Genomic DNA, 13,256 nt, shown 5'->3' on the forward strand with positions numbered 1-13,256 from the left:
TGCATAACATGGGACTCAGATATGCAGACCTAGAACTTGCTTTGCTTTCTGTAACACTCGCCTTGCTCTGAAGCCAGCATCTCCATGAATGGTGAAAAAATTTACCGCTTCAAGGTAACCACCTTCTGATTTTACAGTCATTGTGTTACAGGTCAATTTTTAGTCAAGTCAGTCTTTTGCTGCCTGCTTCCCCCCAAAATGAATGAAGCATCACAGGTGGTAGTGTGTCTTCCTAGCATCTGAAACAGGGTATCCGGGTCTTGGGCACTGGCCTCTCTCCTCTCTGCCTCCACTACTGATGTGCCCCCAGCCTCAACTGGCTAAGGCCCCATGCCCAGGCTCTCCCTGGTTCTAACACCACCACGGTCCTTGGCTGTGCGCTGCACACCCTGTGTCCCCTACTGGCCACTCCCCCTTCCCCCAAAGTAGCCCAGCTGACTGTTCATCCTCAGCTTCTTTCACTCCTCCTCTCAAAGAGCCTTGGGGATTTCTGTGGATGTCTGCCATGCCCCACTGAAGGCAGGGGAGGGGATGTTTCCGGAAGGCCTCCCTGCCGGTCACGGCGCACAGTCACTTCTACTGCACTGGTGCTCTGCCGGCACAGAGCAAGATGGTCTCCTCCTGGAATTCTAAGTGGGAACCGAAATACCAGCCCACCTGCTCTGTGGTTCCCAAAACTAAGCCTATTAACTATACCCTCCCCCACTCAACACACAGGTGGCTTTGTCTCTAAAGGGTAGGAGGATGTAGGGAGCAGGTCTCCACTTGACTCTAAACTCTTGGTCACCATAAACCTTTCCTACCAGGTCCTTCCCTATACCTGCTGCTCATTCCTCCACCCACCCCACCCCAGCTCCCAGAAGGGGCTTTGCCTTTCCATTTTCGTATTCTCTCCTTACTGCTCTGTGGATTTTAGTGAAACTCTGTGCTCTTACTCCCTAGATTCTGGCTCTTGATATTTTTTAGGGAGACTTTCAAAATTTGATCAGTCTTTCTCAACAAACCCTGATTCTAACCTTCACCAGAATTTCTCTGAAATGAGTTTTTGAAACCAGTTTCTGGAAGTGAAAAGATGAACATCCTTTCCTTATTCTCTGCTAGTTCTGTCACGCCCCTGATAGAGTGGTTGCCTCCACCTCCAGGAAGGATAAATGCATCAGGGAACTCTCAGCTTCCGGGAAGGTGCGTGTGTTGGGGGGCTGGGGGTTGGTCAAGCTGCCTTCTTTGGATCAGCTCTCCCACTAAAAACAAAAACAAATGGTGAGCAGAACATTTTTCAAACCTCTCTGTTAAAACCAAAAAGTGGGGATGTCTCAGACCAGTGGAGAGAAAAACCCCTAAAACCAGGGAGGTTAGTAAGCAGGCTATTAGAACATCAGAGCCACTGATGCGCTGTGGGCACCTGCCAGTACTGCTCACTTAAGCTTTGAATCAGCAGCCATACAAGCCAACAAAGAATTCAGAGGCTAGAGCCCTCACAAGCTGGGGAACCTGATGGGTATCTTCCCCCACATTAAGCTGGACCCCAAAGAGCTGTACCCTCAGGGCCTAGATCTTAACCCACCTTCTCCCCCCAGTCCTAGAGGCCTTCAGAGAAGCCCTAGCACTAAGGCAAGCCGAAGAAGAAAAAGGCAAGGATAAAATACTGATAGGAAGAAACGGCTGCACATCAGTCTTTGCTCAGATTTGCAGCCCCTTGCTGGAATTAGTCAAAGAACCTTAAGTCGACACCTTCATTTAAGGTCATCCATGACTTTCCGTAATTCCAGGGACCTGGGAGACAGAAACATGAATGTTTCTGCCCCCCGGGGGAGAGCCCCCCAACAAATGATTAGTCAGGGGCATTGACTGGCAAGTAGTCAAAAATCCTACAAAAATCACACCATCATTTCAAGAGTTGCAGAGAAAATGTTTGACAAACTTAGTTATGACAAAAGCTCTTAAACAGAGAATAGCTGGGAATGTTTCTTGAAGTAGCCTATTTGTCAGGGTGGACCAGGTCAGTCTACCATAACAAATCCCCCAATTTGAAGAGCTTACCACATTAAAGAACGTTTCTCCCTCATCAGATAAATCCCATGTAGATCCTGAAGGGCTACAGGGCAATTCCCTGCCCAGCTGTGTCTCAGGAATCCTAGTAGGCCCCACCCATGACTTTGCATCCTTAACTTCAGCTTTCAGATTCACTATAAAAGAATTGTAGGGTCAGCAAGAATCTTTATGGCCAAGTCTAGATGGGCCAGACATCACTTCTACCCACATCCCGTTGACTTCGACTCAGTGAGATCACAGAAACCCAACCTAATTTCAAGAAGAACGGATATATTAGCTTCCAGTGTGCCCAAAAAGAGGGAAAAACAGAGTTTTAGTGAACACATGGCATTGTCTTTGCCACAACTGAAAAAGGATAGCTACAGAAAACTTGCAGCAGACATCATATGTAATACTGAAACTCAAAAGCTTTTCCTCTGATAGTGGCAATAAGGCCTCCTAACACCACCTCTATTTGGTATCATGCTAGAGGTCTTCAGTGGTGCAGTGAGAAAAACAAAAGGCAGAGGGATTGGAAATGCAGCAAATTTGTCAGTATTTTCAGATGGCATATTTTGGATACAAGATTCAAAAGACTGTACAGATAAACAGAATAAGAGAGTTTAGCAAGGTTACTACATATGCATTCAGGATGCCTAAATCATATGTCTATATATTAACGAGAAACAGAATAAAAAGTATATTTTAAATGCCATTTATAGGGGAGACTGGGTGGCTCAGTGGCTTAAGCCTCTGCCTTCAGCTCAGGTCATGATCTCGGGGTCCTGGGATCGAACCCCACATCAGGCTCTCTGCTCAGCCTGCTTCCCCCCACCTCCACCTGCCTCTCTGCCTACTTGTGATCTCTGTCAACTAAGTAAATGAAATCTTTTTAAAAATTAAGAAATAAATATGTATTTATTTATAGCGGCATCTAAAAAATCAAGTGTCTAGGAACACATCTTAGAAAAGAGGCTTAGGCTCTGTGTAAGAAAAACTGTAAAACTTTATTTAGGGATATTTAAGAAGATGTAAACAAATGGAAAGATATACCATGCTTGTGGATTGGGCAGCTAAAAACTGTAAAGGCTTGAGTTCTCCCTAAATTAAATTATAAATTCAGTTCAATGCCTATCAGAATTTCAGTAGGTTTTGCGGGGAGGGGCAGGAGGAGGTGCTTCATTTGTGGAATCTGACAAGCTCATTCTGAAATGTATATAGGAAGTACAAGAAGTCAAGAATTGCCAAGCCACTCCTGAAGCAGAAGCTGGTGGGAGGATTTGCTTAACCAGATACCAAGATGTGTAATAAAGCTATATTAAGCCAAGCAGCGTGCTGTTGCACGGTGCTGGGCAAACAGAGCAAAGAACAGAACAGCAGAGAAGCAGGCCCTTGAACAGGTGAACACTGATGTTCACACATGGTGGGCAGAGCACCGCAGCAGGGTGGATGGGGGCTTTTTGGTAACCACTGCTGGAATAATGGACTATCCAAATGAAAAATAACTTAAGAGGATTCACATCGTGCACAAAGACCCAAATGTGAAAAAACTGTAAACTTTTTATGAGATGATACAGGAAAATGTCTTCATAACACAAAATGCACTGGTCATAAAGGAAAAACCAATAACCCAACCCAACTACATTAACATTAAGAACTTTTTTTTTTTTCATTTTCAAAGGAGTCCATTAAAAAACAACAATAAGGCAAGCCATAAAACAAGAGGGTATTTATGACTCCTATAACCAACTAACAAAAGACTTATATGTCGAATATGTAAGGAACTCTACGAATCAATGTTAAGAAAGCAGACAACCCAAAATACGGGCAAAAGATTTGAACAGGCACTTTCACAAAAAATTTAAGCCTGATTGTTAAATAATATATACGAATAAATGCTCAGCCTCACTAGTGAGCAGGAAAATGAACTTTAAAACAACAGTGAGATTTAATTGCACGTCTCTCAGATTGGAAAGATCCTGACCATAACCTTGTGTGGCAGGGCCCAGAGCAAATGAAACTCTCCTGCATGGCCGGTTGGCGGACAAATAACTACAACCACTTTGGAAAACGGTCCGGCATTATCTAGAAAAGCTGCAGACACCTGCCCTATGACTCAGCAGGTCTACTCTTGGTGTGTGTCATAAGACATGCATGGCTCTGTGCACAGGGAGACTTGGGGAAGGATGTCCGTGGCAGCGCGGTTTGTAATTGTCCAAAGCCGGACGCAAACCAAGTCCATCAACAGTAAAAGAGATCAATTATTTAGTATATAATCTTGCAGTGGAAGGTTATGCAGCAATAAGACTGGTTGGATTACATGAATTTTATTTACATAAAGTGAAAAAGGCTGAACAAAAGAATATATTCAGTCTGATTCCATTTGTAAAAGTTTCAGAAGGCAAATGAATTTATGTTTTTTAAGGCTGCATAAATACATGGTAAAGCTATACAGGACGAGAATTAATATTAAAAAAGTAAGAGTAGTGATTAACTGCTGTCCAAGTGGGGCCTGTGGCGGGAACATCTGGTGTGCCCCGAAGTGTTTGTGTCTTAACCTAGGTGATGCTGAAAGCAGGATATAGTTTATAACTCTCTGTCCACCCACATGTTCCGTGTTTTTATGTGCATGTTACATTTTATAATATGATTTTTAAACATGTGTCACATCCTAAAACAAAATATCATCCCACTACACAAGGGTTCGCTAATATCTCTCAGCACGAGGTCCTGCCAAGCAGGTATGATCCCTTTTCACATACAGGAAAACTGAAGTTCAGATGACTACGTATTTTATTTTTCCACATAGGTTGGTAATTGCCAAGGGAGTGGCAGTGATGGGAGTGATGGAGCTGGAGCCCCCTCCCGAGGCTCTTGGGGTCCTGCTCAGACTCTTTCCATGCTGGTTCTCTGTAGCTTCCGCCGTGTCACTCCGGCTCTGAATTTGAAGCGTTCCATTCTCCAGCTGCTTCTCTCATCAGCACAACCCACACCTTTCCCAAAGTAGGCCTTCCCGTCCTCCTAGACCCACCCCTTCGCATCTCCTTCCCACCTCCCACCCACCCAGTCCATGCTCCAGCCCTTCCCTTCATCTGTGAGTCACAAAACCCCCTCCTGTTTGGGCATAAGAACCTGCATGTCACTGTTGTTCCATCCATGATTAGAGGATGATGGTGCCTCTGTTAAGTCCGGTGCAGGAGGAGGCCATCATGTACCTTCCCGTGTTCTGACCCTAACTGTCCACACTGCCTTCTGGGCGCCTTGTCTGGCCACCCCCCCACAGCCCGGCTCTCAGGAGAAGTATGACTCGGGGCTGTCGCCAACTGGAGAAGCACATGGTGCCTGGGGCCGCCTTTACCAGTGCCTGAGGGGGCTGGCCCAGCAGGAGAGAATGCCCGAGTCTGCCCCACTCAGGATGAGGCCCGGAGAGTTTCCAGGTGGCCGGGTGGTCACTGTTGGCACATACCACACACGCCCACTCTCCCTTGCCTAGGAATGTACCAGGTGATCGGGGGCATCATCTCTCCTGTCAACGACCACTACAGGAAGCAAGACCTCGTGGCTGCCCACCACCGGGTGGCCATGGCCCGGCTGGCCCTGCAGACGTCCGACTGGGTCCGCGTGGACCCCTGGGAGAGCGAGCAGCTGCAGTGGATGGAGACAGTGAAGGTGCTGAGGTAACAGCAGAGCATGCTTTTGTGTGGTGACCGGGGGTCATGGGACACATCTGCAGAGCCGTGCGGGTGAAAGTAGGGACCGAGTACGAAGTAGGGCTTCAGCCAGGCTTGCTCAGCCAAAATCCCAGAAGTGCTTCCTCTCAGGGAGAGAGACCCACAGACCCACTCTCAAGGAGGGCCAGAGTGAACACAGTCACAAGCCACTGGCTTTCGGGATGCACTTTCTGGAAACGCCCGATCTCGATTCAGAGGGCTTCTCCTCGGGCTCCAGAGCAACTGCCTAGCAGCGGTGAGACTGGGCATGTAACGTTCCGAGACACATTTCTCACTTGCAGAATGGGGACAATAAAACCTAATGAGGACTTTTTAAATGTAAAGAACCTTCCAGCCCCAGAACCCCATTAAAGGATTCACTAAGTGGGACCTTCTGTCATTGTCGTCACTGACTAGGGTGAAAATCCCATATACCTCATAAGCCATCTTTTCTAATTGTACGAATTCTGGGCTCTATAAATCTCGACTTTTATGTAAAATTGGAAAAAAAAAAAGTCTATAAATCTAGAAAGTTGCTCGGGACCTTTTCCTTTTGGAACTGCTGTTAGCACCCAGCAGAAGTAACTGGCTGTTTGAAAGCCTTGAGAGCCCTGGGAGCTGGGGCAGTGGGTCACTGACTTGGGTCTGGGAAAGGGACCAGAGAAGCAGGAAGCCCCGTCCAGCCTGGGGGTCAGAGGGACGGGGAGGTGGACCTGTCTCTCACGGACAGCCGGCTCTGCTGAAGGGACTGCAAACTGGGCGCCGTGTCTCCTCTCTGTTTGGAAGCACTAGGCCTGGACAGTGTCCAGTAATTGGGAGGCCTGTTCCTCATAAATCGATTTAGGTGTTCATTTTTTACTCATCTTCACAGTCACTTGGTTGAAAACTGTTTACCTTTTCCTTAGATTAAAGGTAAACATTTAGTTACAGATCTTAGCTCTGATTATTTGCCTTTATCTTGGGAAAGAACCAGCTAGAAGCATTCAGGAGCAATTCAGTGCTAGTTCAGAACCTCTTGCCAAATTAAAAGAAGAGCAAATATGAAATGACGGTTAGAGTCATGCTCTTTTTTTTAACATAAAGAATAAATTTACACCTAGATCATCCCTTCAGAATAAGAAATACAGCCAGTTCTCATCTCTGGAGGATAGCAGAGGGGTAGACACACAAAAGCGCAGAAAATCTAGCAAATCGTTTAGCTTTAACACGTAGTCACAAAGACGCTTTCCTCCTTGACCCTGTGAGAGGCGTGTGGCCTAGGGCCCGGATGTGGAAGTCCAGTTTACTAGCTCAGGGACTTGATGTGAGTTAGCATCTCTGAGCCTCAGTCCCTCGCCTAATAAAATGAGTGTGACACCACCAACTTCTCTGGGGCACTGTGTGAATTAAATGGGATGATGTGGGCAAAATACCTGGTGTATGGTAGGTGCTTAGTAATGTTAGTCGCCTTCCCTGCCTCCCCAACACTGGCCCAGGATTTATCCTCAATATCCTCAGATAGGCCATTCCTGGATAAATAGGAACTGGCCACAGAACTGTATAATATTGTTGCTGCTTCTGTTGCAAAATGCAGGTGTGAGCTGAGATTTTACTGAACATGTGTTTTTTCTTTTTCTTACTCTATCCTTTAGTCCAGTGCCTCTCAGCCCTGGCTGCACCCTGAATCACCTAGGGAGCTTTCAAAAGTACCAACTCCTCCCAGAGACCGGGATGTCACCGGTCTGGGATAGGGCATCAGAATTTTTAAGGGCTCCCTAGTGACTCTAATGCCTGGCTAGGATTGAGGCCACAGCCTCAGTCACAAAGTATGTGAACCAGGCTTATGATTAGTACCAAGATCCATCCAAACCAGTGGGCCCTGGCTATAGGAATCACCTGGGAAGCTTTTTTTAAAAATGCTCATCTCTCCACCCCCAGGAATTACGATTTGTGGGTGGGGTTTAGGCGAGGGCATTTTTTTTTTTTTGTTTTTGTTTTTAAAGATTTTATTTATTTATTTGACAGAGAGAGATCACAAGGAAATAGAGAGTCAGGCAGAGAGAGAGGGAAGCAGGCTCCCTGCTGAGCGGAGAGCCCGATGCGGGACTCGATCCCAGGACCCTGAGATCAGGGCCTGAGCCGAAGGCAGCAGCTTAACCCACTGAGCCACCCAGGCGCCCCGGGGGCATTTTTTTAAAGGTCCCCAAATGATTGATTTTGTGCAGCCAGAATTGAAAATCCACTGATACAGACAACACAGTGTTGCTAATAACTGATTCCATTCTTTTTTTTCCAACATATAGAGTGAGCTTCTCAGAAAATTTGATTGTTAATGTTTTCCTAAAATTCCCCAAGCATCTTTCTTTTTAAGACTGAAAATCTGGTAATTGTAAGGTTAGGAGATTTTGGAAGCAAGGTAATAAGCCACCCCACCCTTTGCTCCATTTAGTATCTTCCTGACAGAGTCAACAGGGGATTTGCATCATAGGGACAAATAGTGTACATGACAAATGTCATTATGAAGTGAATTCACGGTAGAGCTCATTAACGGTTCTTTTTCTACTTATCAGATTGCTTATTTTTATTTATTTATTTATTTATTTATTTATTTTTTAAATCTAGGCCAGCTTTCATGCTTTTAGGACATTTGATAACTTACTTTGCTCACCTTCTGGAGCTGCGGGGGGAGGTCCTTCGTCACAGTGCCGTTTGATGTGGCCCGTCATCATGGTCACCATCACTACTGTCATCTCACCCACCCCTTTGCAAGCGTGACCTTACGCTATCCTCCTTTTATAGATGAAGAGCCAGGTTCAGAGAGGCTAAGTTAATCAAAGTCACGAATGCGTGGCAGAGCCCGGTCTGAGTCTGAAGCCACACTTACGGTCCTCCTCCAACCAGAGGTCTACCGTTGGGTGCACAGAGGGGCTGACTCTGTTCCCGCCACAGGGACCCTCTGACCAGGCATGCCTGGACTGCGAAGGACATGGAGAACTCATTCCCAGGGTCAGCCCTCAGGCCCGGGGCTGGGCACACTGGGGCACCACTCAGGCAGACAGGAGGAAGCCACGGACACTGCCCCACAGAGGCCCAGTGGAGGTCTGTGAGAATAATCATTCACACATCAGAGTTCAGAGAGCCAGCTAATATTCAAGTAGGGTCAACTTGAACTAGGATCTTCAAGGTAAATACAATAAAATGACAGTCACCACCTTTACTGATCACCAGTTTGTGCCAGGCTTTTCTAGATAGGTTAGTATCTAGTCACCTCAGCAACTCTGAGAAGTAGGTGGGTTTAGTCCCATTTTACAGATGGGGAAATGGAGGCTCTGAAGGGGTCAGTAATATCCAGACTCCTACAGTTAGAAAGTAGAGGTGAGACTCACATCTACCTCAGTACGGGTGCAAGATTCCAGACTAACTGGGAGTAAATCCTCAGACTTGAAGCTTACCCAAATCAAAGAGACAATAATGGAAACACAGAGTCCAATTAGGCCCTAAGAAGACTCAGCTGAGTCTCCGAGATCATCAGAAAAGATTGGGGGCCAGAATTAAGTCTATTTATTGGTCCACTCCTTCCATCATTCCTGAATTCAGCAGATTTTAGGTAAGGGGTTCCTGAGAACTAAGCTATTAGGATGAATTAAATGAGCTCACCATTCACAGAAAAACTGCTAAAGTCGCCTGGGCCCATTTTGTGGACGGGCTGGTACTAAGCCGCTCCATGAATCCTCGGTGCAGCTCACAGGGGTGGGTGCGGTCATCGTCCCCCATTCTACACATGAGGAAATCCCAGGCAGATTGCTTAACGAGCCCACCAAGATTCCACAGCTGCTGGGCGGAAGCAGAATTCCAACCAAGCAGTCTAACTGTAAAGCTTAAATTTTACACCATGCCTCCCCTCAGTGATGATCAGCCCTGGGCCACTCGCCCAGCACCGGGCAGGTAGAAACGCGTTTTCTCTCACGGTCTGCTGATGCTCAGCAGGGAGGTCAGCATCAGCTTCATGATGACCACGAAACAGTTGAGTTCGGTGAGGCTCTGCGTGGCAGTGACTCATCCAAGGTCATACGAGCAAGAAAAGTTGAACTCGACCCACCCAGTCTGGCCGCAGAGCTCCTGCATTCCCCCAGACACAGCTCACGATGTACAGTGCAGTGGGTGGAAGACTGCGTTGGTGCCAGAAGTGGGGCCTCCCGTGCTTGGTCAGGTGCATCTTGATTCGCACGCTGATGGCTGAAAGAGCCAGGCATGCCAAGCTGGCATGAGTCTGATCAGATCTGAAAGGCTAACACCAAATGAGACTTGCTCCGTCCTGCCCGTTGTTCCGTGCACTTTGCGTGCATAACTCCTTCAGTCCTCGTGACCGCTAGTGAGAGGCACACGGTCACTCTTCCTTGTGACACAAGTGCTGAACTGTCCGCACAGAAAGCTGTTGACGCCCTCCCAGGGTCACCCAGCTGACCAGGGGGGAGCTGAGATTCAACGGCAGCCTACCCCGTGGAGTCCCGAAATACTAGTTTCGAACAAGAGTGAGCTGTGGGCTACGCACCGTGTAGTAGCTGACTCACCTTCCCAAAAGTCTAAAAGGTAGTACAAATGAGAGGTTTTGTTTTGAACCCACGTGTGTCTGATTCTCATAGCGCATGTCCTTAATCCCTACTCAACGTTTTTTAAGTGAGGTATTTAAAGACAGTGCTAAAAAAAAGTAGAACCACGCTCCTTCCCTGCCCCCCTTCCACCAGGGCTCACAGAAGGCAGTGGAGGGTTAAGAGGACCCAGTCACATCCGCTTTCCATCCCAGCCCCTGGCACATAGCAGTAGGCCCTCCACAAACATTTGTGGAACGAGCTACCTACCTAAAATGGACAAAAGCAGGTGGAGACTTAAAAACAGACCCCTGGGGGGCTTTGGGGGGGACGGACACACCCTGAGCCCGTGTGTTTGCAATGCAGGCATCATCACAGCCAACTGCTCAGATCTCTGCCCCGGAGGGAAGGCCCAGACCGCAACAGGGCTCACTGCACAGCCCCCACAGGTAGGTACGGACCCTCGAGTCCCTGGGAGGGGGAGAGGTCAGGGATGCGCAGGACCCACTCCCAAGCAGGATGAGGATTCCGAGGCTCCCCTGGCTGTGGTGACACTTCCCGGCTTGAAAGGCCATTGTCAGCAGTCTGCCACCACCCTTGTGAATCGGGTTGCTCGTTTAGGGTTTTCTTCTCCGAAGGAGTTTACCTACCCTTGCGGCTTGTGCTTGTGACCTGGATTACAGTCAGGGCTACACAGGGATAAACCGGTGAGTGATGCTGGGCTCCTTTAAAAGCCTGAGCCTTCCTGAGGACAAATGTGCCATTCTGGTCCTCAAACGGAAACCTGTTATTAGGGGAATTTCAATCTATATGGAATGTCCTTTTAATTCTACCCGTTGTCAGCTCCTGGTGTTTGGTGGAATCTACTCGTCGTGACTTTGAAGTATCTTCCCTCTCTAATGGCAGCCCTGATACTAGGGGGCAAGTGTGTAGGCCCCTCATGGAGATAAGCAGGAGTCCCTGGTGATGGAAGGGCAGGATGTGACATGGTCAGGGACTCACTGGTCCCACCCCGCTGAAACCCCAGCAGACGCATCTATGGGGTTTTCCTACTGCCTGTCTCCCAACTGTGGGTGGTGTGTACCAGTTCCAGAGCAGAAGGGCTCAGGAATGTCACAAGTAAACAAACCTAAAATTTCCTGCAGGACTTTTCAGAGCCTTTACTATGATCATGTGCATTGTGACTCTACAAGAAAGGGAACTAGCTTGTGGCCATTATCACTTTTTAATCATGGGACCCTTTTCGACACACATTGGTGCCCCAGAACACGGTGCCCTTCCCCACCCCGAACACAGACTGGAAGACGTTCTTCTAAAAGAACTCACAAATGCTGCCAGGCCCGAAAGGTTTCATGCAGCAGTCCTCAAATGCTGGTTAAAGGATCGCTCACCGGCAGGATCACCTGCGAGGTGTATAACAATTCAGGCCACAGCCCAGGCCCCCTGAGTTCTGGGAATCTGGATATTTAGCAGGCCTACTGGGATTTGCTTTATGGCCAACTCGGGGGAGTGCACTAGAGTAGGAATCTAAGAAAGGAGGAGGTCCAGCATCTCCTGTGTAATCCTCTGGTGTGTCTGCCTCTCTTCCCCCATCTTCCAGTCTTGGATCACAGGCAGCGTTCCTTCTCAGCCTCTGCCTTCTCTCTGAAGCATCTCTGGCTCAGCAACTACTTCTACCAGAGTTAGGAGACACCCGCTGAGCACCTCCCCAGGCCTGGCTTTGGACTCAGGAAAACAAAGGTAGCCTCCCCCAGCCTCTGACCTAAGGCTAGAGACAGGCTGTGAATGGTGTGGAGTCCAGGCACGGATTAGGAAGTCTGCCTGGAAGAGGAGACACTAGTACCGGGACTCAGGATAAGTATCTTCTCTGCGATTAGGGACATTCTGGGCAGAGGGGCAGCTGGGCAAGGCACAAAGGCAGGGAATGGCATAGGTACTGTGCATTCCTTGCAGCTAGGGAATGCTGCAGCTTCCAGTGACAGGCAGGGAGCCTCTGGTGATGTGGGAGGGATGCCACACACAGGCTCCCAGCCTCTCACACTTGCCCTCTCTGCACCTGCTTCCAGAATCCCTGTCTTAGGTCTTTGCTGGGTGCCTCTCCTCCCCGCTTCCCTCTGACTCCACTTTTGAAAACTTAACCTGTCCTCTTTGGCCCACGTTGGACCCATCTTCCTGTGAAACCAGTCCCAGCTGGCTTTCACGGAGATAGGCTCTCCCCCTCCCTCAGCCAAAGCTCACCCGCATTCTTTTCAAATTTATTTTTCTAGGGGCTACTCTGCTTGGCCTTGTAATGTTGGGAGTTTGTTCTTTATCCCTTTTCTTGCTATTCAGGCCCTGGGTCCTGCTCATCTTCATTCTCTCCTAAAGTAACTGTTAAAAAAAGAAAGTTCATGTTGAATGAAAAGTGGGCTTTTCAATTTACCAAAATATATTAGGGGCTTTAAAAATGTTCATGTCCTTTGCTTGATATATTCCCCTTCTAGGAACCAGACAGTGGAAATAATTAGAAATTGGGACAAAGATTTATGTAGAAAGATGTTTAGCACAGCAGTTTTTATAATGGCAGAAAATAAAAGCAACCTCCATGTTTAAGTATTAGGGAATGTTTAAATTATTCTGTATACACAGGACAAATAATTGAGACAAAAGGTTTTTGGAGGAAGGCTTATGAGGTAAGTGGGAAAAATCAGGATATGATTCTGTATATATAATCACAAGTATATAAAAATGTAAATATACTTGTACATCTATTTGCATGTCTAAATCAATAGGAAAAAAAAACAAAAAATACAGGAAAATATTAAGTTTTTGTAGAAAGCAGAATTGTTGGGGTGCCTGGATGGCTCAGTCATTAAGCGTCTGCCTCCAACTCAGGTCATGATCCCAGAGTCCTGGGATGGAGCCCTGCATTGGCTCCCTGCTCAGCAGGGAGTCTGCTTCTCCCTCT

The 13,256-nt window shown here is 47.5% G+C and overlaps 1 protein-coding gene across 2 annotated transcripts in view; it reads left to right on the forward strand.

Moving 5' to 3' along the window:
• NMNAT3 (nicotinamide nucleotide adenylyltransferase 3) overlaps positions 1 to 13,256 on the forward strand; it is a 124,704-nt gene that overhangs the window by 106,749 nt on the left and 4,699 nt on the right. The window contains exons 3-4 of one of the 2 annotated variants that reach the window (XM_046002403.1): positions 5,525 to 5,708; positions 10,676 to 10,758. The exons of the other annotated variant lie outside the window; for it this stretch is intronic. Coding sequence (XP_045858359.1) covers positions 5,525 to 5,708; positions 10,676 to 10,758 — 267 coding nt within the window. The remainder of the gene's footprint in view (positions 1 to 5,524; positions 5,709 to 10,675; positions 10,759 to 13,256) is intronic. 2 annotated transcript variants of the gene reach the window in all.

This window comes from Meles meles, chromosome 4 (assembly GCF_922984935.1).
Source record: "Meles meles chromosome 4, mMelMel3.1 paternal haplotype, whole genome shotgun sequence".
NCBI classification, from domain to species: Eukaryota; Metazoa; Chordata; class Mammalia; order Carnivora; family Mustelidae; genus Meles; species Meles meles.